The following is a 27,746-nucleotide window of genomic DNA, read 5'->3' on the forward strand; positions in this document are numbered from 1 at the left end:
ACCCAGTTGGGCATTAAGAAACAAATTAGCATAAAGCTAAAATCGCTCCTATCGTTGTAAAAATAGATAGTTTTTCTAAATAAAAAGCATTACTGTCACCTACATTATAGCGCCGATCACATCATGTAGGAGACAGGGCACTTATAATGTGGTGACAGAGTCTCTTTAACTTTGTTTCTACCGTTCTCCTGTCTGGAGTTCTCCCCATGGTCCTGTTGTACTAGTCATTTATGTTCATTCAGCCATGGCTGGCTGTGAATATGGGCGACGTAACTAAGGGAACTGTGGGCATAGCGGTGCCCGCGAGCCAGTCATACACTTGAGATGGCTGTCGAACGATCGCTCGACCGACCGCTATTCCTCCCGACTACCCCATGCATGATCGGCTTGACCAAGTGTGTATATCTTTTCAATAGGGAGAAGGGAGAGAGGATTCTGGCAGCGGCTTATCTACTAACAAACAAAATGATCGGGCATGTTAAGATTCAACATGCCCAAATAAAATTGGGGAACTAATAATAACGAAAAAACGAAATTCATTGCAGATAACAGACCTGATCTTGTGCATTTTTTTTCCCCCTATTTCAACTGTATCTGGGTGCTCAGGGGGCATGTACGGTTGAATTCAATGGTGGAGCAGGGAGCCGTCAGCCCCTGCTCCACCATTCACTATGTAGCATTCGCTGCTCATGGCTTGGCATAGACAGGCGCGTTGCAGTGACGTCATCACACCTGTCTGCGCCGAGCCGCACAGACCGGAGGAGCAGAGGGATCTCCTCCACTCTTTGTGGGAACAGGGATAGGGGAGTATTTTATTTTTATTAGGCACTATTGGGGCTGTGTGGGGCAGCTATGGGGGGCATTATACTGTGTGGGGGAAGCTATGGGGGATTTATACTGTGTGGCGGCAGCTATGGGGGCATTGTCGGTTGGATTTGCCGGGTCTCCTGAGGGGGATCTGATCCTTTGTACGGGGTCTTGACTGATAGAGGGGGGGGGGGATCAGACCGGGGAGACCCCTCCCTTTATTACATTAGACATAGGGATATTTATATACAAGGGTTTATGGATCTGGTTATTTGTTGAGGTCTTGGACCCTCCCCCACCAATCAGACTGATATATCTAACCGATGTTAACTGGTGGGAAAACCCATATTAAGCAATCTAAGGCGCCTCTAACCCCGGTGTACGGGAACTTCCTGTCAAACTTATCATATGTTCTCTATTGTTTTCCAGAGGAGTCAGTCTGAATGTTTTACGCCATGAAGCAGAATTCTATGGAATTACTCCACTGGGTAATTTTATTCATGTTATACTTTTAGGGGGGGGGGATCACTACCCTGTACAGATGTAGCAGAGTGGAATTTGTCATTTAACGTGTTATCCCCATCTTAGACAGACATTTAATGTCTGATAGATGTGGGTTCTGGTTCTGGCACCTGCACCAGGTAGAGGAGGAGTAGAGAGGTAGTAGCGGCTCTCCATTCACCTCTATGGGAGTTATAATAACAGCCGAGCACGCTTGCTCGGGTGCCCCTCTCCCCATTTTGGAGATCGGTGCGGGTCCCAGAGCTCGGACGCGCATCTATCAGACATTTTTCTGGCATATCCATTGTATAGGCCTTACATTTCTAAGATGGAAATAACAATTTTAGTGTTGTGTTCTGTGATAAATCACATAGTTTTAAGTTTACCGCAATCCTGTGCTGATTTAAAGTGATCGTCTCGCCACAGAATAGTCCTCTGGTCTGAGAGGCGGCTCCCGAGATCCCCAGAAGGTGCGGACCGCTGCTCATTTCACCTTCAGCGGCCGCTAGATTCTGTCTGCAATACTCACAGCCGTTGATGATGCCCATAAGCCCTAATAGAGCATATTGTAATTTCATAAAATATTTGCATTGGGGTTGCAGCTGCATTTTTCTGATTTTGAGTTCCCAATCTCTTCCTCCTCTTACATAGCCAGGAAGTTAAGTGATAAAATTCTGCCTGAGATCCGGGTAATCGGGGGGTGCAGTCACCAGCGGCCGTCACATTGAACCTCCTCACTCCTCATTGTCACTGATCTAGGAGAGGAAACTAAATGGCAAAATTATATTTATTAAGGGTTCCACATCGCCTGGATTGGATCTTGTATTTTAGATGGGTCGGATGCCAAATAAGTGACGTGAGTTGTGATCTTATATTTGTTACATTTCTTTGTCCTTTCCACCATAGTAAGAAGACTGCTGTTATGTGAAGAGCTGGAGCGCTCCTCGTGTGGCAGCGTGCTGTTTCATGGCTATTTACCTCCTCCGGGTAAGCGGATGTTTCTGTTGACTCTACTCTAAAAAGGATTTGTCTGCAATATAGATCTCTTTACAGTGAGGGCGTTTGTTAAATGTCTAAAAACACAATCTAATGTCACTTACTAAATTCCTCCTTGAATCACCTTTGTACGGCCTTGTTCACATCTGCGTTGGAGGCTCCGTCGCGGATCCGGCCGAAAATACCAGAAACAATAGAGCAGCATGATGTGCTATTGTTTCTGGTAAAATAATAGAAACCCAACGCAACCCATTAAAGTCAATGGCTTCCGTTGGCCGCCGGTGGTGTCCGTGGTACAATGGAAGCGGCGCTGCCGGTATTTCTAATGTTGTGCTCCTCTGACGGAGCAGAACAACGGAAAGCCTAACGCAGGTGTGAACCCAGCCTAAGGAAGGTGCTGTGGAGCCTGTCAGGGGACCCCTTTCTGCTTTTTTATATAGAACTCCCACCGCCCAAAGGAGACACAAATACTGGTCTTTTTTTGTTTTTTCTGAAAGATTTTTATAAAAATGTATTTTATTGAACAACATTTTTAATAGGGGAAAACCACATTCAAAACCCGGGTGTAGCGACTGGGCCCCCTGCACAGAACCTATAGCCGCACATCTCTGTATCATATGTGCATTCTGATTTATGAAAGCGAAGATTTTAGATTTGTTATTTACATTCAGTTCATTGGCTCAGGACTTCCCTGTACTCTGTATATTCTGTGTCCATCTTTTATTAAAGGTGTTTTCCAGCCAATAATTCAATGTCGCTTGTATGGGAGAAAAGGCTGCAATACCTGTGAATCACCACTAAATGCGTGTTGACGATTCACAGTGAGCAAGAAGAAATGAAGGGGATGCAGCGCCCGTACGAGCGCTGCGCCCCCTTCAAAACAGGTGATGGGCGGGGGTCCCCAATAAGTTCTAAGAAAAAAATCTCCAGAATTGTTATTTCATGGGAAATACAAGTATTTACTAAAAGGCCTTATTTACTTGTGTGTATGATTTGGGTCTGCAAAAAACCCAAAACCGACTTCTTATTTTGTGAATGTCCGTGTTGCGTCAGTGCGGTTTCCGTGTGGCATCCATTTTTCTCGTCCGTGTTTCTCCTCCACTTCCTTTTTTCACTTTTTTTTTTTTCTCTGCATTTCTTTAGCAACTGATCATTGAAAAACAGACCGCCCATGGATGCCGTCCGTGTGCTGTCTGTTTTTTTGTTTTTTTTGTTTCATGCCCCAAAAACTTCAATAGGCGAGTCTGGTTTGCCCAGATGAACCAGAATAGGACATGCTTTGAGTTTCTCACAAGGGACACCCTCTCTCTGAAAAAAAAACGGATGTGTGAATAGCCCCAATGAATCGCATGGATGTATTAAATTTAGCGTCTGCCTCGGCATCTTAACGTCATCCGAGACCGGCACTAAATTTGAGTACCGGAGGAACGGACGTCCTCGAGAATCCCTGCCACTGCAGAAAAACTACTTTATATACTGCTCCAATTTGATTTGAGTCTCCATGGGAAGAGACTTTGCGTTTTTTTCCGCTCGTGGTAAAAAAACTTGTCCGCCTCCCATTGAAATCACTGGGAGGCATTTTCGGGCGGTTTTTGATGAGCTTTGCGAAGCGGTTTCCGCGTAAAAAAAACTCGTCAAAAAACTCTGTGTGAACAGGGCCTAAAAGTTCTATTTTATGAAACTCTAGTCCTACTCCAGTGATTTAATTTCCTCAGGTCATCGACTGTAATCGGACCCGGTATACGGTCTTATTTCATATACAATAGTCATGTCTGCAGATCTTTTTTCCTCACATCTAGTGTATACGTTGGGACATTCTCCATTTGCTATATAATTGCATTGTAAAAAAAAAAAATCTATACTGTGGTACGTGTATTTATTATTTTTTTTTTTCTTTGCCGCAGCCATCTGTATGGAAGAGCGAGACAGGTTATTTTCCATACAGTAAAATAAATCAGACGCATACTGCCAGACTTGTTTGACGTACGGCGGTCCCATTATACCTTATAGTCACGTTTGGCGTATAGGTTTGAGCGTTCTACAATGTTTGCGCTGAGCGTCGGGGAAAAAAACAAGGAGTGAAGTTCCCACCAATAATCTAAAGTGTATGGTGGGCCGTCCGACTGTCCTGAGATGTTTGTGGTGAGGGAAACAACGGATTATTCATGTTGAATTTCAAATACCTTTGTTGAACCTGTGAGACAAGTTGGAGGTCCCTGTGAGACGCTTCTACCCCTTTCCCTACAGCATGTGTATGAGTACCCTGGTGACTGAGGGAGCCCCAAAGGCTCCTGTGCAACATGAGAAGCCTCCAGTGTTATATATGGCGCATGGTAGGGGGGGGTGTACCTGGTACAGATTTTGCATTGGGGCCCAGGAGTTCAAGTTATACCTCTCGGCCAAATGTTCGTTCTGCTGACAAATATTTCCTTTAGGCCAGGAGCGCACACACATGGTCGGAAGGGAATCACAAACTTCACGTGTGCATGCGTCCAATAAATAGTCATGTTTTGCAAATCATTCAGATAGATTCTCTGTATTGTCCTATTGTATTGACTACACCGCGTTCCAAATTATTATGCGAATTTTATTTTTCGCTGATTTTTCTAAATAGTCGATGCAAATGACAGTCAGTATAATCTTCAAGCCATCAACCGTTGGAGTATAATGCAAATTTTATTGAACAAATATCCTAATGATAACAGATTATTTTTAGAATTAAAAAACTCAAATTATTATGCACAACAGAAATCAAAACATTTTAAAGGTTGTAAAGAGAACTTTAATGGTAATTTGTTGAATTTGCAGCATCAGGAGGTCATATTTACAGAAATCAAAAGCTCTTTCAATCAAAAAAAACTGAACAGGCCAAGTTACATGTTAACATAGGACCCCTTCTCTGATATCACCTTCACAATTCTTGCATCCATTGAATTTGTGAGTATTTGGACAGTTTCTGCTTGAATATCTTTGCAGGATGTCAGAATAGCCTCCCAGAGCTTCTGTTTTGATGTGAACGGCCTCCCACCCTCATAGATATTTTGCTTGAGGATGCTCCAAAGGTTCTCAATAGGGTTGAGGTAAGGGGAACATGGGGGCCACATCATGAGTTTCTCTCCTTTTATGCCCATAGCAGCCAATGACACAGAGGTATTCTTTGCAGCATGAGATGGTGCATTGTCATGCATGAAGATCATTTTGCTACGGAAGGCACGGTTCTTCTTTTTGTACCACGGAAGAAAGTGGTCAGTCATAAACTCTACGTACTTTGCAGAGGTCATTTTCACACCGTTGGGGACCCTAAAGGGGCCTACCAGATCTCTCCCCATGATTCCAGCCCAAAACATGACTCCGCCACCTCCTTGCTGACGTCACAGCCTTGTTGGGACATGGTGGCCATTCACCAACCATCCACTACTCCATCCATCTGGACCATCCAGGGTAGCACGGCACTCATCAGTAAACAACACGGTTTGAAAATTAGTCTTCATGTATTTCTGAGCCCACTGCAACCGTTTCTGCTTGTGAGCATTGTTTAGGGGTGGCCGAATAATAGCTTTATGCACACTTGCAAACCTCTGGAGGATCCTACACCTTGAGGTTCGCGGGACTCCAGAGGCACCAGCGGCTTCAAATACCTGTTTGCTGCTTTGCAATGGCATTTTAGCAGCTGCTCTCCTAATCCTATTAATTTGTCTGGCAGAAACCTTCCTCATTATGCCTTTATCTGAATGAACCCGTCTGTGCTCTGAATCAGCCACAAATCTTTTCACAGTACGATGATCACGCTTAAGTTTTCTTGAAATATCCAATGTTTTCATACCTAGTGCAATACCTTGGTCTATTTCATGCTTTTCGGCAGCAGAGAGATCCTTTTTCTTTCCCATATTGCTTGAAACCTGTGGCCTGCTTAATAATGTGGAACGTCCTTCTTAAGTAGTTTTCCTTTGATTGGGCACACCTGGCAAACTAATTATCACAGGTGTCTGAGATTGCTTACAATGATCCAAAGAGCCCTAAGACACAATACCATCCATGAGTTTCATTGAAAAACAAATAATTAAATGCTTATGACACAAATCCAATGTGCATAATAATTTGGAACACGGTGTAAATGGACTTTCCTAAATGGAGTTGTGTATTAATTTGGATAAAATAGGAATTGAAGTATCGGTGCTCTTCGGTTCATGATCTGGTCCGGCCAATCTACTGCATAAAGTACAATAAGGGAGCATTCACACTGAACGCGTTCCTGGCGCATATGCTGAAAGTGTCCGTAGCACCCTATGGGAACGACAAATGACAAAGGAGCTGGCATGCGTTGGTATACCTTTTTTGTTTTCACTGTCTAAAAAAGCATTGCATATGTGGGGAGTATGTGTCCAACGCATGCCCTAAACGCAGTGCAAATAGACTCTAATCCTGCTGCCATTTTCTTCACTAGGTATAATCTATATTTAATCTGTATACAGAACCTCTTCAGAGACACGTACAGATTGAGTATAAATGTTGGCCCTTTTACGGAGCAAATGGCGATCTAAATTTGGAACTGGATTTTGTGACTAAGCCGGGGACACCAGCCTATTAAGAGGATATAGTAGTTATGTTCCAAAAGATGTAACTGTTGGGTGGCTTGAAGGTTAATGTTATCATTTTATATTTGTTCTTCTATGTTTTCAGCAATCCCCAGTAGGAAGTTGACTTGTGAAGCTGCTTTTTCAGCTGAGAATAAAGTGGCTCCGAGACCATGTGAGGTATCAGCCCCAGGAACTGCTGAACAGCCCACACTCTCTGGTGTAGAAGGAATGGTGAGACTTGGTAAGGGTTTTCCATTTCTCTATTCTTTATACTTGTTCCATGCCGTCTTTATGGTTCCTACTAAAGTGCAAGCGAATGAGACGGCATGAAGCCTCAATGGATTGTCCTGCCCGTGGGGCAGCATCACGTGCCGCTCAGGTTTTACAAAAACAGTTATGTAGAAATCTTTCATCTGATTTGCTGTTGATGATTTTGTGAAAACGAGATGTTAAAGGGGTTTTCCGAGCATTTTATATTGATAGCCTATCCTTTGGGATAGGTCCTCCATATCAGATCGGTGTGGGTCCGTCTCCCGGGACCCCTGCCGATCAGCTGACTGAAGGGGCCGCAGCGTTTGTCAATGTTTACCAGTCACAGCGCCATACACATTCGTAGCAGCTTTGCTTGGGATTTCAGCGCAGTCCAGTTTTCTTGAATGGGACCAGAATTACAATCCCAGGCACTAGGGAATGCCTGGGCCCCATCATTCAGCTGATCGGTGGGAGTCCCAGTAGTCGGACCCCCACCGATCCTAAGGATAGGCCATCAATATAAAATGCCCGCAGAACCCCTTTAAGAAACTCCTGTCTTAGTCTTTGGCACTCAAATATGGTCTACAATATTTAAAGTATAATTCTGCTTTTAAATAAAATTTGTCACCATTCGAGGCTGAATCAAATGTTTACTTGACTTATTTTGAGTTATTCAATGATGTGCTCTCCATTCATAGACATAATCCGGAACATGTGAACATGGCCTAACTGTAAGGCCCCATGCACACGACCGTAAAAATTCTCCGTAATTGTGGACCATAATTACGGGAATTATGGAGCATGTCCGTTTTTTTGTGTTTTACGGGCCGTCAGCAACCGGCCGTGTCTGCAATCGCGGGTCGTGATTACGGGCAAGGCCGTGTGCATGGGGCCTAAGCTGTGGCATCGCTGTGTGAGCGGTCCTGGGAGGGCTGTAGTGAAGCTTCTCTTATTACAGTTATAATATTGCAGAAATGGAGGAATCCCATGTCCTTGAGCAGCAATCAGATAAAAAAAGAACTGGTTTCCGTCAGGATTTTCACACCTAAGCACATAACCTTTATTATATACCCTGTGGCACAAGAATATTTTGAAATAGATAATGTTTTATATCACTGGGAAATCCATACTTGCAGGTTAAAATACCAGCTCCCATCAGACGACAGACAGCCCACAATGGCCGATATTTACTAATGCTGTCTAATAGTTAGGGCTCATGCACATGACCGTGTTTTTCTTCAGTGGGCTGTTTTTTGGTTTTTTTTCTACGTGGATAGCACTGATCCATTCATTTCTATGGGGGTCATGCACACCAGTGTTTTTTGCAGATTAGTCGTTCCGCAGATTACAGAAAATGTCCTATCCCTGTCTGTTTTTGTGGATTCTTGCCACCATTTAAGTCTATGGGTCTGCAAAAATAACGGACAGCGCACGGAAGCTGTCCTTCGGCTTTTCGCATTTTGCAGATACGTTGCTTGGAAACACTTGTAGGGTTCAACCACGTGACCTTACTATGGGTGCGGACTGCGGAAATACACTAATGTAAAATACGGACACCCGGGACGGTTGCGGAAGCAGCTCTGAGGCATTATGGACCCTAATCCAGACACTAGTAGCCATAGTTTGTGACCCAGTCAACGGCAACAGTGGTGTGCATGAGGACTTAGACTGTGTAAACTTAGACCAGGCAGTCACAAAATGTGCAAAATTTACCAGTGGTGCATGATGTATGATCATTTTGGAGCGTTTTGCGTGACCTGTTAGACACTTTTCACTTCCTGTGCCACCTTTTGATTTGGCGAATTTTGTGCCAGTTTTTGGAGCACTTTGTAAGCCAGTCCCCTTTCCCAAAAAGCCACGCCCACTTCCGGGACACTTTTTAATGAGGTGCAAACATCAAAATTGTGAGAATTTGCACAAACATTTTGCTATTTTTCGACACATTCTAGACCCAGACCGTAGTAAATCTGCCCCAATGTTTAACCCCTTGACGATTATCACGTACATTTATGTGATAAGCGTCATAGGGAAGTATGGAGCGTTCTCATGTGCTGAGCGCGCTCCATACGCTGCAGGTGTCAGCTGTGTTTTACAGCTGACACCCGGGACTAACGGCCAGGAACAGCTCTGTTCCTGGCCGTTTTACCCCTCAAATCATGCGGTCAATCACGTCTGCAGAATCTGAAACACTGAAAAGATGGGGGCGGTCCCCTCCGACAGCTCGTCGGCACCCCCACATCGTGGGGTTGTCATGGCAGCCTAGGGGCCTAATGAAGGCCCCCAGGTCTGCCTTTTGTCTGCCTCCTGTTAAAGAGGCTCTGTCACTACATTATAAGTGCCCTATCTCCCACATAATCTGATCGGTGCTGTAATGTAGATAACAGCAGTGGTTTTTATCTTGAAAAACAATAATTTTTGAGCAAGTTATGAGCATTTTTAGATTTATGCTAATTAGTTTCTTAATGACCAACTGGGCGGTTTTTTACTTTTTACCAACTGGGCGTTGTGAAGAGACATGTATGACGCTGACCAATCAGCGTCATACACTTCTCATCGTTCCACCCCAGCTTCTTTCACTGCACACACCGCGGGATCTCGCGAGATCACGCTGTGCGGTGAGTAAGTCCCACAGAAACTTTACCGAAGTTTTGGGAGTGGGAATAGACATCGCATCCTGGCTGAAAGCGATGTCTATTCACTCTCAAGACACTTCGGTAAAGTTACTGTGGAAGTATGTGACAGCACAGCGAGATCTCGCGAGATCATGTTGTGCTGTGAGTACAGCTAAACATGAATTAAGAGAAGTATATGACGCTGATTGGTCAGCGTCATACACTTCTCTTTACAACGCCCAGTTGTCTATTAAGAAACTAATTAGCATAAATCTAAAATTGTTTATAACTTGGTCAAAAATGATAGTTTTTCAAAATAAAAACCACTGCTGTTATCTACATTACAGGGCCAATCACATTATGTAGGAGACAGGACACTTATAATCTGGTGACAGAGCCTCCTTAATCCATGTCTCTAGCAGGGCTTAACAGAAGCCTGTGAAAATGATATACTGCAATACATTAGTATTGCAGTGTATTGTACCGGTGATATAACGATCGCTGGTTCAAGTCCCCTGGGGGGACTAATTCAATGTGTAAAAGTTTAATAAAGTTATTCGTAGTGAAAAAAAAAATAAGTTCTAAAAAAAAACAAACGCTTTTCCAATTTTTCCTCTAAAGTAATGTAAAATATTAACAAAATTTGGTATCCGTAAAAGTCTGAAGTATTACAATATAGCATTATTTAACTCGCACTGTGTACACCATAAAAAAACAAAAATGTAAAAGCCGGAAATCGCTGTTTTTTTGGGCACCTTAAAATGTGATCAAAAAGTTGTATGTATCAAAAAATGGTACCAATAACCACTACAAACTACAGCTCGTCCCGCAAAAAAAAAAAAGCCCTCACACTGCGCAATTGACGGAAAAATAAAGTTGTGGCTCTCAGAATGTGGTGAAACAAAACAATTTTTTTTAACAAAGTGTTTTTTTTGTAATAAAATATAAAAAACCTATATCTATTTACTATCACCGTAACCGTATTGAGCAGAGTTAAGTTGTCGTTTTTACCGCCCGGTGAAAGCCGTAAAAACGAAAACCAAAAAACGATGTAAGAATCACAGTTTTTTCCAATTTCAGCCCACCAATCATTTTTTTTTTTTCAGTTTCCCAGTACGTTATATGGTACTTTTAAATGCTGCCAATAGAAACGACAAATCCTCCCGCAAACAATAAGCCCTCACACCGCTCTATTGACCGAAAAATAAGAGTTATGGCTCTTGGAACACAGGAAAGTGAAAGACGAAAAAATAAAAAATGGCTCGGCCCTTAAGGGGTTAACAAGGGAAGTTTGACCGCATCATAAAACAGCCACTCTCACGCCGATCATCCAGGAGGGGAAGGGCTGCTTAGTTCTGTCATTCCACACAGATAAGACTCCTATAAGATGCCAGTCGCACGGTTGCATGTAGGGCACCATGCTGGCTTATAGCCCCTTAGACATGCCCAGCGCCTTCTAAGTGCTTTACACAAAGTACTGACAGAAAAGTATAAATGTTGCACATGTTTAAAGGGGTTCTCCAGGCTCAGCGTTGTTTTTTGTACTGATGACTTATCCACTGGATCGGTCATCGGTATATGATTGGAGGGAGTCTGACACCCGGACCCCGTACTGACCATCTGTTCCGGGGGCTGGATGCTATGCAGGGTCGGTTTCCGGAGGCAGATTGCTCCGTACACTGTATAGCGGCCTTGCGGGGTTACTCCAGCTCTGCTCCTATTCACATAGCTTGAGGGAGTCGGAATGGCTGACCAGTGCGGGGTCCGGGTGTTCGCCATCTGTATAAGAAAAACAGCCCCCAGCCTGGACAACCCCTTTAATGAGGGGGCACGCCTGCAGCATACGGTCAGCCAAGGGTGAAGCGAAAAATAGAAATATCATCACTGCTCCAAACTTTCTTGCACCCCGATTTCCTGACTGTGTGCGCGCCTAAACTCCATATGTCGTCGCACTCCGTCAGATGTTTCTGGTACTTTATGAACAGCTAAAATCCAGAGGCAGCCACTTCTTAAAATAGTTTTAAATTGACTCGTGTCTTTCCTGGAGATGCGCGACGCACGTCTGAATTATCCTGACGATTCTGTAGCACCCGATGATTTGATTTACCATGAAAAGAGATTGTGAAATTGACTGCAGTGTCTCCCTGCCCCGCTGGGTATTTAAACAGGTTTTGCCGTAGACCATATGTACAGCAGGGGCCAATGAAGCATTTGTATACAGAGCACAAGCCTCCGGTTATGTCGTCTCCGTCTTAAGACGTTTTACTTCCAGGAGAGAGATCGCTGCTCGCTCCATGACGCTTCTTCCTGCCGCCGACAAACAACTTTACATCTGCACATTGCACTTGTGACTGGTAATAACGATTCTTTCTAGCAAAATGCGGGCACCGCTGGCAGCAAACGAAGGGGCCCCCATTGTCAGCCTAATGAAGAGATCATGTTCCCTGTGACATTTGAGCACCGCCGTCACCGCAGCGACAGAATTCCGTTTTTTTTGTTTTTTTTTCATTCCTTTTATTACAGCGGAGGATAAATGCAGAAGCGACGTTTGTAAGAGCCGCACTTGTAGACATTGCCGTGTTTGAGCAAAACTCCGGTTATTAAGTATGGCTGGCAGTTTCTACTTAAGAGACTTATGATTTAGTGAGAGTGTCACTTTCAATAGCCCCATTTCACCGCAGGATGGTCTCATGAGTTCAGATTTGAGAAGCGGTGATGGATCAGTGATGGTGATGCAATTACAGGACTTGCCAGCCGCGTACCTGACCTGTAGATAAATGGAGGCAGCGTACACGCTCCCCTCCCCCTCCCCCACCCGCTCTGTACCTAGGTTGCATTCATTCCATAAAGCACGGCGTCCACCAATCTCATTTGGGAATCCAATTTCTTATCTATCTGGGGCATTCAATATGGCAACAGCACAAACAAACTATAACTTTACTTAATGAATGGGGGGGGCATAATGTAAAGTGCGAACTGCGCTGCTCATGATTAGGAGGCGGCAGCGAACTGCGCTGCTCATGATTAGGAGGCGGCAGGTAATATCATTTTTTCTTTGTGGATTTGCTGGGAAAATACTGCTGTGGCATTAAATATATATATATATATATTTTTTTTCCTGCCTTTTGTAGGATTCCCAGTGGATCCCCGGAAAGTACTAATAGTCGCAGGCCATCACAACTGGATTGTCGCTGCCTATGCTCATTTTGTGGTTTGCTACAGGTATGAATTATTCATTGCAATGCATTTTCTTCCATGTGTTTTATTTTTTTATTTTTATTTTTTTCTCGTCAGCCCCTGATTGTTTTTCCCAGAATGCACTGCGCTCCGTGGCTGCGCGGACCATTTCTCTTCTGAAATTAGCCGGTGTGACTGCGATCACCATGAACATAAAACGTGAGCAGGATCATCTGTTCAACTGCTTCACTTTTATATTAGATTGTAAAGAAGTCATCACTTTAAAATCTGTCTGCGGTGAGATAGAGGAATATGTACTTGTCCGGTTAATAATGTCATTTCCTACAGACGGGAAACAATCCCGCAGAATGATGAGCCTCCGTGCCCGGGGCTGCTGTATGATATTACCAACCGCAAAAAGTTACACGCTGGAAAAATACTTCCCCCTGTAGCTTCAATGTTCTTTTATATGTACAGTATGTAAATATCTTATTGGGTACTTAGAATTTGACACGTTTTCCCAACATTAGACTTTTATATCACCTGAAAGTTCCTATTGGGGTGCCCATTCTTGAGAAACGGCTAAGTAAGCTTATTCAGCTGTTTCTGCATATCCCATTGACTTTTATACACATGTCAAACTAAAACGGCCAATAGTCGAGTGGAAAAACTAATATAAGGCCCTGTTCACACAGGTTTTTTGCTAGGGAAACTGCGTCGAAAACCGCGGCAAAAAAAGCCGACATCAATGGGGGGCAGACAAAGCCTTTTTCGTGGCGTTTTTTGCCCAGGGCGCTCAATGGCCGCGGCCAAAAAACGCAGCGTAAAACGTGGCAAAAGGTGTGCAGGCAGGTCAAAATCTGCCGTAAAATTCCAGAACGCATTTTGAGGCACAGGCGTTTTTCTGCCTGCAAAAACTCTACGTGAACAGGGCCTAATCCTTATCCGTGATCTGCTGTACTATTACAGTGTTGGCACGTGAACCCTCCCCATGCCATCACTACCAGGTGTCGGTTGTGTATACATAATATGCCATTTAAGGCCCCTTGCACACGACCGTATTTTTCATCCATCCATCAAAGCTGTCCGTAAATACGGATCCGTAAGTCTTTTATAGTCCTCTGTAAATCACCCGCGTGTACGGAAGGGTGTCCGTAAATACGGTCTATAGTGCATCCGTAGTTACGGATCCACAAAAAAACAGGGAGGAATCTTGGGTGATCCCCTGGCGTCGCATAGCAACGCTTCCGTAGTCACGGACGGCTACGGGTGCACATCCGTAGCCGTCCATATTTACAGAAGCGCCCATAGACTTCTATGGGGAGTCCGTGCCGTAATTACGGACAAAAAAAGACGTTCTATCATTTCTAAGGCACGGACACCCATCCGTAAAAATACAGAAAGGTGTCCGTAGCTCATAGAAACGAATGGGTCCGTAATTACGGATGAAAAATACGGTTGTGTGCATGGGGCCTTACTCCTTGGATGTCGCAGTCCGTAGCAACTGTGTCACTTAAAGGGGATTTCTCATAATCATTCTTTATCAACTATCCACAAGATAGAGCAACCACTGGGACCACCACAGATTCTGAGAACGGCCTCACCTGGCCATTCCTGGGAGCCCCATAGGAATGGAGCGGTATTGCACATGCTCGGCCAACGCTTCATTCATTTCTATGGGGATGCCAAGCACTATCTTCCATCTGGGTGCTGATGGGTTGCCAAGGCAGCCAGGAGGACTAACAAAGGCCCCCAAGTTTGCCATGTCTCTATTTGCCTATTAGGCCTGGCCTAGAATAGGGTAATGGATCTCTGGTCAGTATTATACGGTCAGGCAAGATATAGTTCAATACAGTAGAATTGCAATGTATTATAGAAGCAATCACGGGTACAGCCCCTTTTTTTGTTTGTTTCCCTTATAAAGGTTGGATTCACCTACTCTGTTTTGCTGCTTTTTCGTGCGTATTTCGTGTTATTTTTTTTATGCTATTTTTAAAGAGTTTTTAATTTAATGAAATATAAAATATTACGCTGCGTTTTGGTCTGTGGTGTTTTTTGTTGCTTTTTTTATGATCGTTCGCTTTATTTTTTTTATTCAAAACACGGCATGCTCTGGGTGTGGTGTATTTTCTGGTGCAACATGCAGTATAAAAAGTCAGAATAAATCTGTGTGAAGGGGACCTTTATAAAGGGGTTATCTGGGATGTGAGCGTTGTTTTTTTTATTTTTATTAGGAGCTGGAAATGAAATAAATAAACCAAAAAGCAATACTTTTATATCCTTGCCCCGAAATCCAAAGCTGAGGCTCTGGCGGCACTCCCGGCGTTTTTTTAATTCACGTAGCATGTGACCGCTGTAGCCAATGAAAGGGCTGATTTTTATTTACTGGTGACAAATCTTATTTCAAGCATAACGCCAGAAATACAACATATTGCCACTGATCCCTCTGATTGGCTGCAGTGGTCACATGCTACGTGCATGTAAACTACCACTGGTAGTGCCGCCGGATCGTTAGCGCTGGATCGCCGCAGGCAAGGTAGGGAAGTATTGCTTTTTTGGTTTAATTAATTTCCAACACCAAATAAAAAAAAAAATACAATAATTCACATCCCGTATAACCCTTTTTCAAGTGCTTTTATTGTTAAAAAGCCGTAAAACAAATAATAAAAACGATACAGATCCAAAAAAAAAACAATGACAGAATTGACTATTTTATTTTTTTATTTTATAAGGCTCAGTTCACGTGTTGCGTAAATACTGCTGACTATCCACAACGTAATTAGTTGCGGAAAATCCGCAGCAAATATGGTAGCAGCAAAGTGGATGTGCTAAAACAAATCTCATCCACACGCTGCGTAAAAAACGCTCTGAAATTGACCTGCGGTGCGGAATTTCATTCATTCCGCAGCATGTCAATTGTATTTGCGTAAACGCTGATTATTTGTTGCAGGTTTTCTCCATTGAATTCAATGGGGAGGTAAAACCAGCAACAAATAGAAGTTGTTGCGTTTTTTTTGTGGAGGGCCCGCAGCGATCCTGCCGTAAATACCGCAACGAAAAAAAATAAATCTCATACTTACCCAGAAGTCTGTGTTTCTTCCTCCAGGCCGGACACCTTGGATGACGTTTCATTCCATGTAACCTCTGCAGCCAATCATAGGCTGTAGCGGCGGTCACATGGGATGACGTTTCCTCCCATGTGACCGCCGCTGCATCCAATCACAAGCTGTAGCGGTCTCCTGGGATGAAGCATCATCCCAAGAGGCCGGCTAAGTGCTACAGTTTTCCGCCCCGTGTGAACTCCGCCTAAAAGGGTGCTATTGAAACATACAACAAGCCCTCGTACTGCTACATTGATGGAAAAATAAAGTTATGGCTATCAGAATGTGACAATGCAAAAACTAGATAAAGATAAAACGCAATAATAGCGTTAGCACGTCATTTGTGCTGTGTGGCGAACAAAATAACTAAAAACTGGTGGAATAACTCCTCCCACAAGAACAAGCCCTCATTGCTATGTTAACGGGAAAATAACGTTTTATGGCTGGAGGAACGCATTCAGACTAAAATGTCCTGTCCTGCGTTACACAGACAGCCCATCAATTTGAATGAACACTGTGTAATGCTTTATTTCCCCTGTGGTGGCGCTGTCAGAAAATTCAACACGTACTGCCAGGTTTCGGCACAGATTACAGCTGATCTCTGGAGGTTACAGCAAGAAGATACTAGCGCGCTCCATACTGAGCGAGTATCGGCTGTATGTTATTGCAATGGGTGAATCTAAGATCGCTTCGATTTCACCCGTCTAACCACTACAATGCCCCGGTCAATAGCGACTGCGGCATCTAAACCGTTAGAATAAGGGGGCGGACCCCGTTACGGCCCTCTCTGACTGCTGACTGTTGTCATGGCAGCCTGGGAGCCTAATGTAGGCCCCCTGGTCTGCCATCTTTGCACCCCTATTAATCCCTGCCGGGGCATGTAAAAGTAACGATAGACCGTAGTATATTAGTATTGCAGTATATCGTGCAAGCGATTCAACGATCGCTGGTTCAAGTCCCCTAGAGGGACTTATAAATAAAATAAAAAAATTAATATATTTTTTTTGTACAAAAAAAATGAAAAAAAAATACATAAGTTCAAAAAAGCTTTTTGTTCCCTAAAGTAATGTTAAAAGAAATTAAAATTAATGTAACTGGTATTGCCGCGTCTGTAAAGTGTGAACTATGCTAATATAACATTATTTAACCCGCACAGTGAACATAAAAAGAAAAAAAATCATTTTAAATGCCAGAATTTTTGATCTCCGTAGCTCCCCAAAAAATGCGATCAAAAGTCTCATGCACCCCCTGAAAACGCTATCCATAAAAACAACAGCTCGCCCTTATACCGCTCAATCGACGCAAAAATGAAGTTATGGCTTTCAGGATATGGCGACACCAAAACGAATATTTTTATTTTATTTTTTTTGAACAAGTAGTTTTTTTTTCTTTATAAAAGTAGTAAGTTATAAAAAAAAAAAAAAGCTATATAAATGTGGTATCCACGGAATAATATCGACCCGTATAATAAAGTTAACATGTCGTTTTGACCGCACGATGAACGCTGTAAATACGAAACCCAAAAAGCAAAGGTGGAATCGCTGTTTTTTGCCCATATCACCCCACAAAGATTTTATTTATTTTTTTCTGTAAAAATGCATTGAAAAATTGCAACTCATCTCGCAAAAAAACAAGCCCTTACACGGCTGTTGACGGATAAATACAAAAATGATAACTTTTAGAAGGCGGGGAGGAAAAAACAAAAATTGGCTGCGTCTCCAAAGGTTAAAGTCATGGATTTATAGAGGACACGTTTATCAGACTCTTTATAAAGTGATGCCGCAAGTGTTATTGCACCTGCTGAATGGTGCCCAAATAGGAAATTATGGTGCCTTATGGCTGAGAGGCGCGGTACAGTTGCGGTCATGTTGCCTGTGTGCCATGTGGTGGATCTCTGCCATTTAGACCAGGAGGTGCTTTCTTTTATTTATTTATTTTTTACGGTGTCCCGGGGCACATCTGCATTGTGGGTTTTTCTCTTATTTCTGCCTCTGTTGCTTTTTTTCTGTGTGAACCTGGCCCCATAAAGGCGTCGGAAATGCTGCAATAACCGGTATGACATTGGTCTCAAGGACTAAACACATTCTCTATTTTGGGCGCATCGTCCGAGTTCAGTTTGGTAGTTTTGTCCCTCAACGATGTTTTCTATACGTTTTATATGTGGATGGGGTGAAGCCCTCGCTGCCCTTTTAATTCAGAAACATTACTGGCCAAAATATTTTATAAGTGTGAAATTGTCCGTTTTAGCATCAGTTTGACCGGCGGACGCGCACTTCTCATGTTCTTAACGGTGATAGAGTGAACACAGCGAGGTGTTTATTGAAATTTGTCAAAAATCCCGCTCTAATGCTTTTCAAATGGATTACCTGTCCGTCCACGCTCGCAGTTTCAAATTGTTTCAGTCACACTCAGGCACTCTCGTGGTGACTCAAAGAAAAATAGAAAACTTGGCACCTGACAAAACTTTTATTAATGGTCGGAACAGCATCGGGGCTAATGCAGCATCTCCATTTTTATTTTTTTTCTCTCTTTCTCTCTCCCCATATTCTTGACAGAAGGGACAAAATTGAGACGTCTTTGATTTGTGGCTAAAGAACAACATGTCTGGAGTCCTAAATAAAACGTAAAAACGTATCGATCCAGATGAGAAACTACACGAGCCTACTTTTTCAGCAAATTCATACTTTTGTGTCAGACCAAACTAGTTGCTGTAGCTGCTGTTCTATTGTCCACCGCCTTAAAGGGGTTGTCTCGCCACATGCAACCCCGTATAAATGGAGGTGTACCTGCTCCTGACACCCCCCGGCAAAATCTCTCTGGAACATCTTTTCTAAGAATTCTGCATTGTGCTGTTCCGCTGTTATTCCTCCTGGAAATGTATGAATAAATTGACAACTAGGAGTTACCATTCCTTTTTGTCTTTGGGTTGTGTGTCTGCACTGGGAGCACCGATTGGGCAGTGTCAGACTATTGGGAGGTATGATGTCATCACAATCTCTCAGTAGTGCAGCCCCGCTCTTTGGACCTGTAACGTCAATCAGTCATATCTCCGCATAGAAGTTTTGTTTTTTTTTGTTTGTTTGTTTTTTTGCTCCTTGTGTACAATGACTTAAGTTGTTCTGTTTCTGACTCTGTTTCGTCTGAAGAGAATTTCTCTTTTATAACGTGTAATGAACCTTTTTACTTTATCCTCTTCAGAATAAAGGAGTCCTCTGGCTGGCAGCAAGTTTTCTCAAGCCCCTATCTAGACTGGACTATTGAGAGGGTGGCGCTTAATGCAAAAGTTGTGGGAGGCCCCCATGGCGACAAAGACAAGATGGTGGCCATCGCCTCGGAAAGCAGCATCATTCTTTGGAGCATACAGGATGGAAGTAGTGGAAATGAAATCGGTGAGTCTTTTTACATGGCTGTTCAGATGCACGGCACTGTGCGTGCATCAAGAATTGGACTCTTCATTCATCTCCGGACACCTAAGTCAACACTGACGGGCATTCCGCTCATGTCGATAAATGACCAATAATGATTAAACTGGATCTAATAGACAGACTGGAGATGGGCTAATAAGACCCTGCTAACAGTACTATACATAAGATGTTGTCACCAGGGGCTTTTGTGTTGAATCTCTGTGTAGGGTGCTTTGTGTCAGTCCTTAAAAAAAAAAAAAAAAAAAAAAAGAGGTTCTACAGATGCTGTGGTATATATTATACAGTTGACTCGGCCTCTTTTAAAAAAGGAAAAGGGGGCATTGTCAATGACTGATGACCATCATGAAGCTCCCCGTGTAAAGGATGTACAGGCTGGATCAGGGAGGAAGAGTTTGCAGAGGAGCAGCTGAGGAAGAACAGATGAGAAACAGAAGGAGAGGGCTGTGGGACATTGCACTTCAGCAGTGATTATATAGATTTAGTGATTTAAATCCCCCGTCAACTTTCTCCGATTTCACTCAATGATTAGATAGAATGATGGACTGCACTCCTAGACAGGAATATTCAGGTGCTATTAGGCTGGGTTCACACGAGCATGTTACGTCCGTAATGGACGGAACGTATTTCGGCCGCAAGTCCCGGACCGAACACACTGCAGGGAGCCGGACTCCTAGCATCATAGTTAAAGAGGCTCTGTCACCACATTATAAGTGGCCTATCTCATACATAAGGAGATCGGCGCTATAATGTAGGTGACAGTAATGCTTTTTATTTAGAAAAACAATCTATTTTTACCACTTTATTAGCGATTTTTAGCTTTATGCTAATGAGTTTCTTAATGCCCAAGTGGGCGTGTTTTTACTTTCGACCAAGTGGGTGTTGTACAGAGGAGTGCATGACGCTGACCAATCAGCGACCAATCAGCGTCATGCACTCCTCTCCATTCATTTACACAGCAGCATCGCTTTCTTACTAGAACACGATGTGCAGCCACATACACAGACATTAACGTTAATCAAGTGTCCTGATAATGAATAAACATTACCTCCAGCCTGGACGTCATGTGTATTCAGAATCCTGACACTTCTGACTCTTTTCTGAGAGATTCCAGCAAGCCACGCGTAATCTCGCGAGATTACGATCTAAACGAGATTTCGTTTCCCTTGCTGGAAATCTCACAGAAAAGAGTCAGAAGTGTCAGGATTCTGAACACACATGACGTCCTGGCTGGAGGTCATGTATATTCATTATCAGGACACTTGATTAACGTTAATGTCTGTGTATGTGGCTGCACATCGTGTTCTAGTAAGAAAGCGATGCTGCTGTGTAAATGAATGGAGAGGAGTGCATGACGCTGATTGGTCGCTGATTGGTCAGCGTCATGCACTCCTCTGTACAACGCCCGCTTGGTCGAAAGTAAAAACACGCCCACTTGGGCATTTAGAAACTAATTAGCATAAATCTAAAAATCGCTAATAAAGTGGTGAAAATAGATCGTTTTTCTAAATAAAAAGCATTACTGTCACCTACATTCTAGCTCCGATCTCCTTATGTATGAGACAGGACACTTATAATGTGGTGACAGAGCCTCTAAGTACGACGCTAGGAGTCCCTGCCTCTCCGTGGAACTACTGTCCCGTACTGAAAACATGATTGCAGTACAGGACAGTTGTCCCGCAGCGAGGCAGGGACTCCTAGCATCGTACATAACTATGATGCTAGGAGCCTTCTCTTATACAGCGATTGTGGCAAAGGCCTGGGATGGGCCGAAACGTCTTTTGAAAATCGCCTGACAAAAAACAACATAACAAAGAGTTGAATTACTCTGAATAAAAAACAAATGATTTGAGAAAATCTATTTTCTACGTCCATCGTTTCTATAGAGTGCTTGGGTTTTTCTACTATACATCACTCAATGATTGACAGCCCTTTCTGTAAGTATGGCGCAGCAAGACCGCCTACCGGACTAGTCCGGCCAAATCCATGAGCGGCAAAGAGCCCTCGTGAGGGAGAGTCTTATGGATGTGGGTTGGTCCCTATTTTCGCATAAAGCAGCAGGGAGTAGGCGTGAGGTCTAATACTTTCCATAGCCAAGAGAACGATAGGAAATAAGAGCCAGGAAGGGAGTAAAGACCCTTTTTAGATCTCAGTTTTGGGGTCGTCCGGCCAATTAAAAATTGGACGAATATTATTAATTGGACATTGCCCTCAAAGCTTTAGAAGCAAGCCAAGCAACTCACTGCTCAGATAGGTATTGACCCTAGATGAGGGTTTGTTTACCAGCATTTACAGGATCCTGTCGTAGCTACTCAGTACATATCCCATCCATACAGAGCAGTCCACCCATGTAGCCACAGCCTGGTATAGGAAACGGATCAAAAACCCAAAAAGAAAAAAATATGTTTTCCAAAACAAACTCCTTGGCATAAGAATAATTATGTATAAATTGTATTAAATTTTATAAAAATCTATATTTTTTAAATATTTTTTGAAAGATTTCTTTTATATATCTCTTTCCTCTTTTCTTTAGAATATAATTTTTTTTTGAAAGAGGGGGGAAAAGGTTTGAATAAACAACATACTTTTTTCAAACCATTAAAATATCTCCTGGCCAGGATACCAACACATATGCTTATAACAATGTATATGGAAGTTTAAGCCTTAAGAATAAACATCGGGTTGGACACAAGAAATTTTTTTCTGTGAAAATCATGGACTCTCACTGAAAGATCGGAGGGGAAAACCTGACCGGTCTGGTTCAAAAATATGTTACTACTCATCACCATTCTAGGAAGAAGAACGCAATTGAAAGGAGGGAATCTCCAGTGTATCTCTACTCTGAATTACGAGAAACCAACATACAGATGAGTATAAAATGGATACAAAATCTACAATTTTGCTCACATTATGATTACCACCACATAAGAGGAACTGTTCTGAAGTGCTGAAGTGTTTAGACAGTGAATAGACATTCCACGGGATGTCTATTCACAATCTCTGCACTTCGTTACTGTTTCTGTGGTAGTTACAGCAGAGGAAGCGTAATTTCGTGAGATCTCGCTGTAAATGACAGGTTACAGCGAGATTACGCTTCTTCTGCTGTAACTACCACAGACAGAGTAACGAAGTGCAGAGATTGTGAATAGACATCCCGTGGAATGTCTATTCACTGTCTAAACACTTCAGTATTGTTAATGTGTTAGTATAAGACAGCACATAAGGATCTAGCAGGATCCCTATGCGCTGTGTAGATGAATGGAGAGGAGTGCATGATGCTGATTGGTCACGGATTGGTCAGCGTCATACACTCCTCTGTACAACGCCCACTTGGTCTAAAGTAAAAACACGCCCACTTGGGCATTCGGCAACTCATTAGCATAAATCTAAAATCGCTAATAAGATCGTTTTATTAAATAAAAAGCACTGCTGTCCCCTACATTACAGCGCCAATCTCCTTATGTAGGGGACAGGGCACTTATAATGTGGTGACAGAGCCTCTTAAGCATATGTGTTGGTATCCTGGCCAGGAGATATTTTAAACTGTGTACATCTTGTTTGAAAAAAGTATGTTGTTTATTCAAACCTTTTTCCTCCCTCTTTCAAAAAAAAAAGTATATTATAAAGAAAAGAGGAAAGAGATATATAAAAAAATCTGTAAAAATTTTTTATTTTTATAGAATTTAATAAAATGTATACATAATTATTCTTATCCCAAAGAGTGCCTGGTTTGTTTTGGAAAATATATATATATATATATATATATATATATATTTTTTTTTCTTGGTTTTTGAATTATTTTCTTCCGAAGCGGCACCGTGCTATATATTCATTGCATATATTGGGATTTCTATTAGGTATGGTTTATAACCATCTCTTGTTCTTAGCTCATAGGAAATGTATCACCTATAGTTTTTTTCCAAATTAAAACCAGACTGAAACATAATCCTTTTTTTATTTTTTTATTTTTTTTCTCCTCTGTTTTTTTTTTTTACATGATTACGGGGGCAGCCATCTTGCCTGAGCTGCTGTTAACTTCATTTAGAGATATGCTTTTCAGCAGCCACATGGACCATAGGAACCTGGGAACAGGAGGGGCCCATTGACTTCCATGGGAGAGTTTTCTCGGCATGTTCTGTGACCTGTACAGAGGCCACTGTGCAGGGAGGGGGAGGAGGGGAGCTGTGTCCATCACCTATTGTCAGTGGTGGATCCTGTGTTATCTATATAATATATAGTTATTACCTGTCAGTGTAATCCTGACTGTGATGATAATGAGAAGACTGCTGAGAAGTGATCTCTACAGAACAGGAAGGGTCAGTCTATTATGAATGGTGGATCCTATGTTACCTATATATAGGCGTTACCTGACAGTGTAATCCTGTCTGTGACCCTTCCTGTTCTGTAGAGATCACTTCTTAGCAGTCATCTCATTATCATCACAAGCAGGATTACACTGACAGGTAACACCTATATACAGATAACACAGGATCCACTATTTATAATATACTGACCCTTCCTGTTCTATAGAGATCACTTCTCAGCAGTCATCTCATTATCAGTCTGTTATGAATGGTGGATCCTGTGTTACCTATATATAGGCGTTACCTGTCAGTGTAATCCTGTCTGTGATAATGAGATGACTGCTGAGAAATGATCTCTACAGAACAGGAAGGGTCAGTATATTGTGAAGCTCTGTGGCCAGAGTGAGAACTGCAAGATTTTAGAATTATTTTTTTAATATAGATTATTACTTAGAAAATGTTTAAAAAAAAAAATCACTCAAAATTCTTAAAATATGTGTAACATAAATACTTGATTTAAACAATAGGTAATTTTCTGATGACACCTCTCCTTTAAAGGACCAAACAGTATTGGTAAGTTGCAGCAATGGAGATGCTAATCTCTTCTAGAGAACCCCTCTAATACTGATGATGTAAAGTCATCTAGTCGGGCTGAGTGTTGGCCGCACAGACTTGTAGACAGGCCGGTCACATTCATAACTGTAGTCAGAAGCGCCGTGTTTAGCAGAAGTTGTCTTCAGACGTTACCTGTGTGCCCTGAGGCCTTAGAGGATAAATTAATTCACCCGAACTAAAGCAGGCAGCTAAACAATGGAGCTAGCAAGCCGCAATAACTAAAGTCCTTTCAATATCTAAAAGTACATAAAAAAGAAATTGATCATCTGCTTTAATATCAGGTCCATTTCTCAGCGATGTAAAAGGGAATAAAGTTCTTTGGAGCTGGCAGAACAATCAGAACCGTGGGCACTGGGGTGAGATGCCGGGAAATTGCTTGTATCCACCGCAATTAGGTTTCCATTTTATTTAATAATGAAGTGCCTTTTTACTTGGATTTGATTGTGATGCTTGGAAATGATAGTTGTGGGGGCACAGAGGTGCTCTTCGCGACAACAAATCGTTTCTTTTACAGAATATGAACAAACACTTCAGACCTCGGTAACGGCATCTAAGGAAGATTACAAAGCCTGGCATCTCTGTGATCGAGCTGTCCCCTAGGCAGCCCGGCCCTTCAATATTACTTACTGAAGACACCACAAGCAGATTGCGGCTATAAGCAGTATTTTACGGAGAGGGCCCCTTAAGACAGGGACATGTCATTACTTATACAGTCTTCCTCCCTGCGGAGGGCAGTCAAGTTGGTTGAGACTAAGCAGGAGTGACACTTTAAATTCCTTCCGCCCATTCAAGCTGTCTCTCTTGATTTCCCTGAACTTCCTGCTTCTCTGGAGTAATCAATTTTACTTGTTTTCTCTGCTTTTTATTATTACTATTATTATTGTTTTTGTTTTTGCGGTTGCCGTCTGCACCTTCATGATACAATGGACACTTAATAATTCTCTATACTTAAGCCACGTGTTTGTATAGATAAACGTCTGTGAATGATATTGTGTCTTATGTGACGGTAATTGTATACAGGTTGACTTATATTGTGTGTGTGTGTGTGTGTGTGTGTGTGTATATAAATGTGTGTGTGTGTGTGTATATATATATATGTGTGTGTGTGTGTATATATATATATGTATGTATATAGATAGCTGGACTATCGTACAGAGCAAGCACCTTTTTGTGTCTCATTATTTCCTCATAGATTGTAAGCTCTTGCGAGCAGGGTCCTCACTCCTCTTGTTTGAACTGTAAGTTAGTTTTGTCACTCTGTAGTGTCTGATATGGTCTGTGCAATGTACCCTCTGAATTGTAAACTGCTGCCGAATATGTTGGCGCTATATAAAGATTTTTATTATTATTATTTATCTTTATATTTCGCTACACTGTTTCCGGAACTCAGGAGCTATGGAAACATCGCTCCCCTTCACTTCTATGGTCGGAAGTAGCCGGATCTGAGCGAGGTAGAACGGGGTTCAGGGGACCCCGTTCTAGAGGTAGGTGTGTGACCCGCATGTATGGCAAAGCCTGTGGTTATGCCATAAATGTCCAAGATGTAAAAATCCATTAATCTAGGTCAAACAAAAATCTGGTAGCCATGAGTCTGGCAAGGGACAAACCCTATCGCTCCTTGTTTCTTCTCTTATGTATTTTCCATGGGGTTTGTGTAATTGCTCGTGTATTGACCTTCTTCTTTTTTTTTTTTTCAGGTGTATTTAACCTTGGAGTGCCAGTGGATGCGCTGTTTTTTATTGGTAACCAGTTGGTTGCTACAAGCCATACAGGGAAGGTCGGAGTGTGGAACGCGGTCACCCAGCACTGGCAGGCGAGTACAATAACTACTGATACTATCCTGCACTTCTTCACACAATACTATAATGATTACATAATGAACAACTCTCCCCATAAATCGCTCTTCGTAAACATTTATTTAATACAGTCAAATTCCTGTAGACCCGCATCTGATAAACTAGAAAGTCTGATAACCCGGCACTCCCTTGCTCCACCCGTCCTCCCGTGACAGTTTTTTTAGTTATGATAAAGGTCAATGAGATACTTTCCAGTATTCTCAGTGGCCACCGGAAATAATGTGATAGCATTTGGTCCTTATGAATCCACGATCTCCAGTAGGGCTGGGCAATTATGACCTAAATCAAAATTACGATTAATTGAACATGTAACATCGATTACAATTATTTACCCACACCCCCTATTTGCAGGCTACGCCATTGAATTAATATGTATCCCCTGAGCCTGCTGTATACTACTGTATATAATATACCCCCTGACACTGCCCCCATACAGTATATTGCCCCATAGCTGCCTCCACACATTATAATGCCCCTATAGTAGCCCTCCACACAGTAATGTGCCCCCGCACAGTATAATGACCCCATAACTGCCCTCCACACAGTATAATTCCCCCATAGCTGCCCTCCACACAGTATAATGCCCCCATAGCTGCCCTCCACACAGTATAATGCCCCCATAGCTGCCCTCCACACAGTATAATGCCCCCATAGCTGCCCTCCACACAGTATAATGCCCCCATAGCTGCCCTCCACACAGTATAATGCCCCCATAGCTGCCCTCCACACAGTATAATGCCCCCATAGCTGCCCTCCACACAGTATAATGCCGGCCTTAACTACCCTCCACACAGTGTAATGCCCCCATAGCTGTCTACATAATATAATGTCCCCATAACTAACTTTCAAGCAGTATAATCCCCCTATAGCTGCCCCCTACACTGTATGATACCCCCAATAGTGCTTGATAAAAATACTAAAAAACATAACTCACCTAACGCAGTTCCAATGATGAGTGGAGGAGATCCCTCGGGTCTGTGCGGCACGGCGCAGACGGGCACAATGATGTCGCTGCCTCGTGTCCAGCGATACATAGTGATGGTAGAGCAGGGTCTTGAAGATGCAGATACAGTTTAAACCGGGAGAAAAATAATTGATAAAACCGAAATTCGCAAGATGACCGATTTTTTAATTGCGCTGAATATCGATTTATTATTAGATTAATTGTCCAGCCCTAATCTCCATCCACAATGTTCATGATTCCCCTCGTGTGGTGTCAGTCCCTTCTGCAGACTGAGGCCTCAGTGGTTGATTCCTGCCTCCCTTTAGGTGGTGGGATCACCGCATTACCCCACTTTTTAGGCCCCTTCACTCTTCTGGTACTTGTTTTCTTCTCCGTCTAAATCTTCTATGTATGATCTTCTGGCCTTGTTTACGGTGTAAATTTGGGGCTGTCCTGTGTCCCACTCTTTACCCAAGTAATGTTCATTGAGCCATTCGGGTAATCGATACATAACAGCGGATATTACAATTCAGTATAATCATCTTTGAAGATCGAGCTTTACTGTAATGTAATTTCACCTTTT

At 42.7% G+C, this 27,746-nt stretch overlaps 1 protein-coding gene across 1 annotated transcript in view; it reads left to right on the forward strand.

Annotated features, from left to right (window-relative positions):
• The window catches only part of KCTD3 (potassium channel tetramerization domain containing 3), a 48,174-nt gene that overhangs the window by 8,933 nt on the left and 11,495 nt on the right, over positions 1-27,746 (forward strand). Inside the window, exons 5-10 of the mRNA XM_075863334.1 lie at positions 1,237-1,295; positions 2,215-2,295; positions 6,985-7,122; positions 12,877-12,967; positions 19,222-19,412; positions 26,062-26,177. Of these exons, the coding sequence (XP_075719449.1) occupies positions 1,237-1,295; positions 2,215-2,295; positions 6,985-7,122; positions 12,877-12,967; positions 19,222-19,412; positions 26,062-26,177 (676 nt within the window). The remainder of the gene's footprint in view (positions 1-1,236; positions 1,296-2,214; positions 2,296-6,984; positions 7,123-12,876; positions 12,968-19,221; positions 19,413-26,061; positions 26,178-27,746) is intronic.

The sequence above is a fragment of the Rhinoderma darwinii genome, chromosome 4, assembly GCF_050947455.1.
Source record: "Rhinoderma darwinii isolate aRhiDar2 chromosome 4, aRhiDar2.hap1, whole genome shotgun sequence".
NCBI classification, from domain to species: Eukaryota; Metazoa; Chordata; class Amphibia; order Anura; family Rhinodermatidae; genus Rhinoderma; species Rhinoderma darwinii.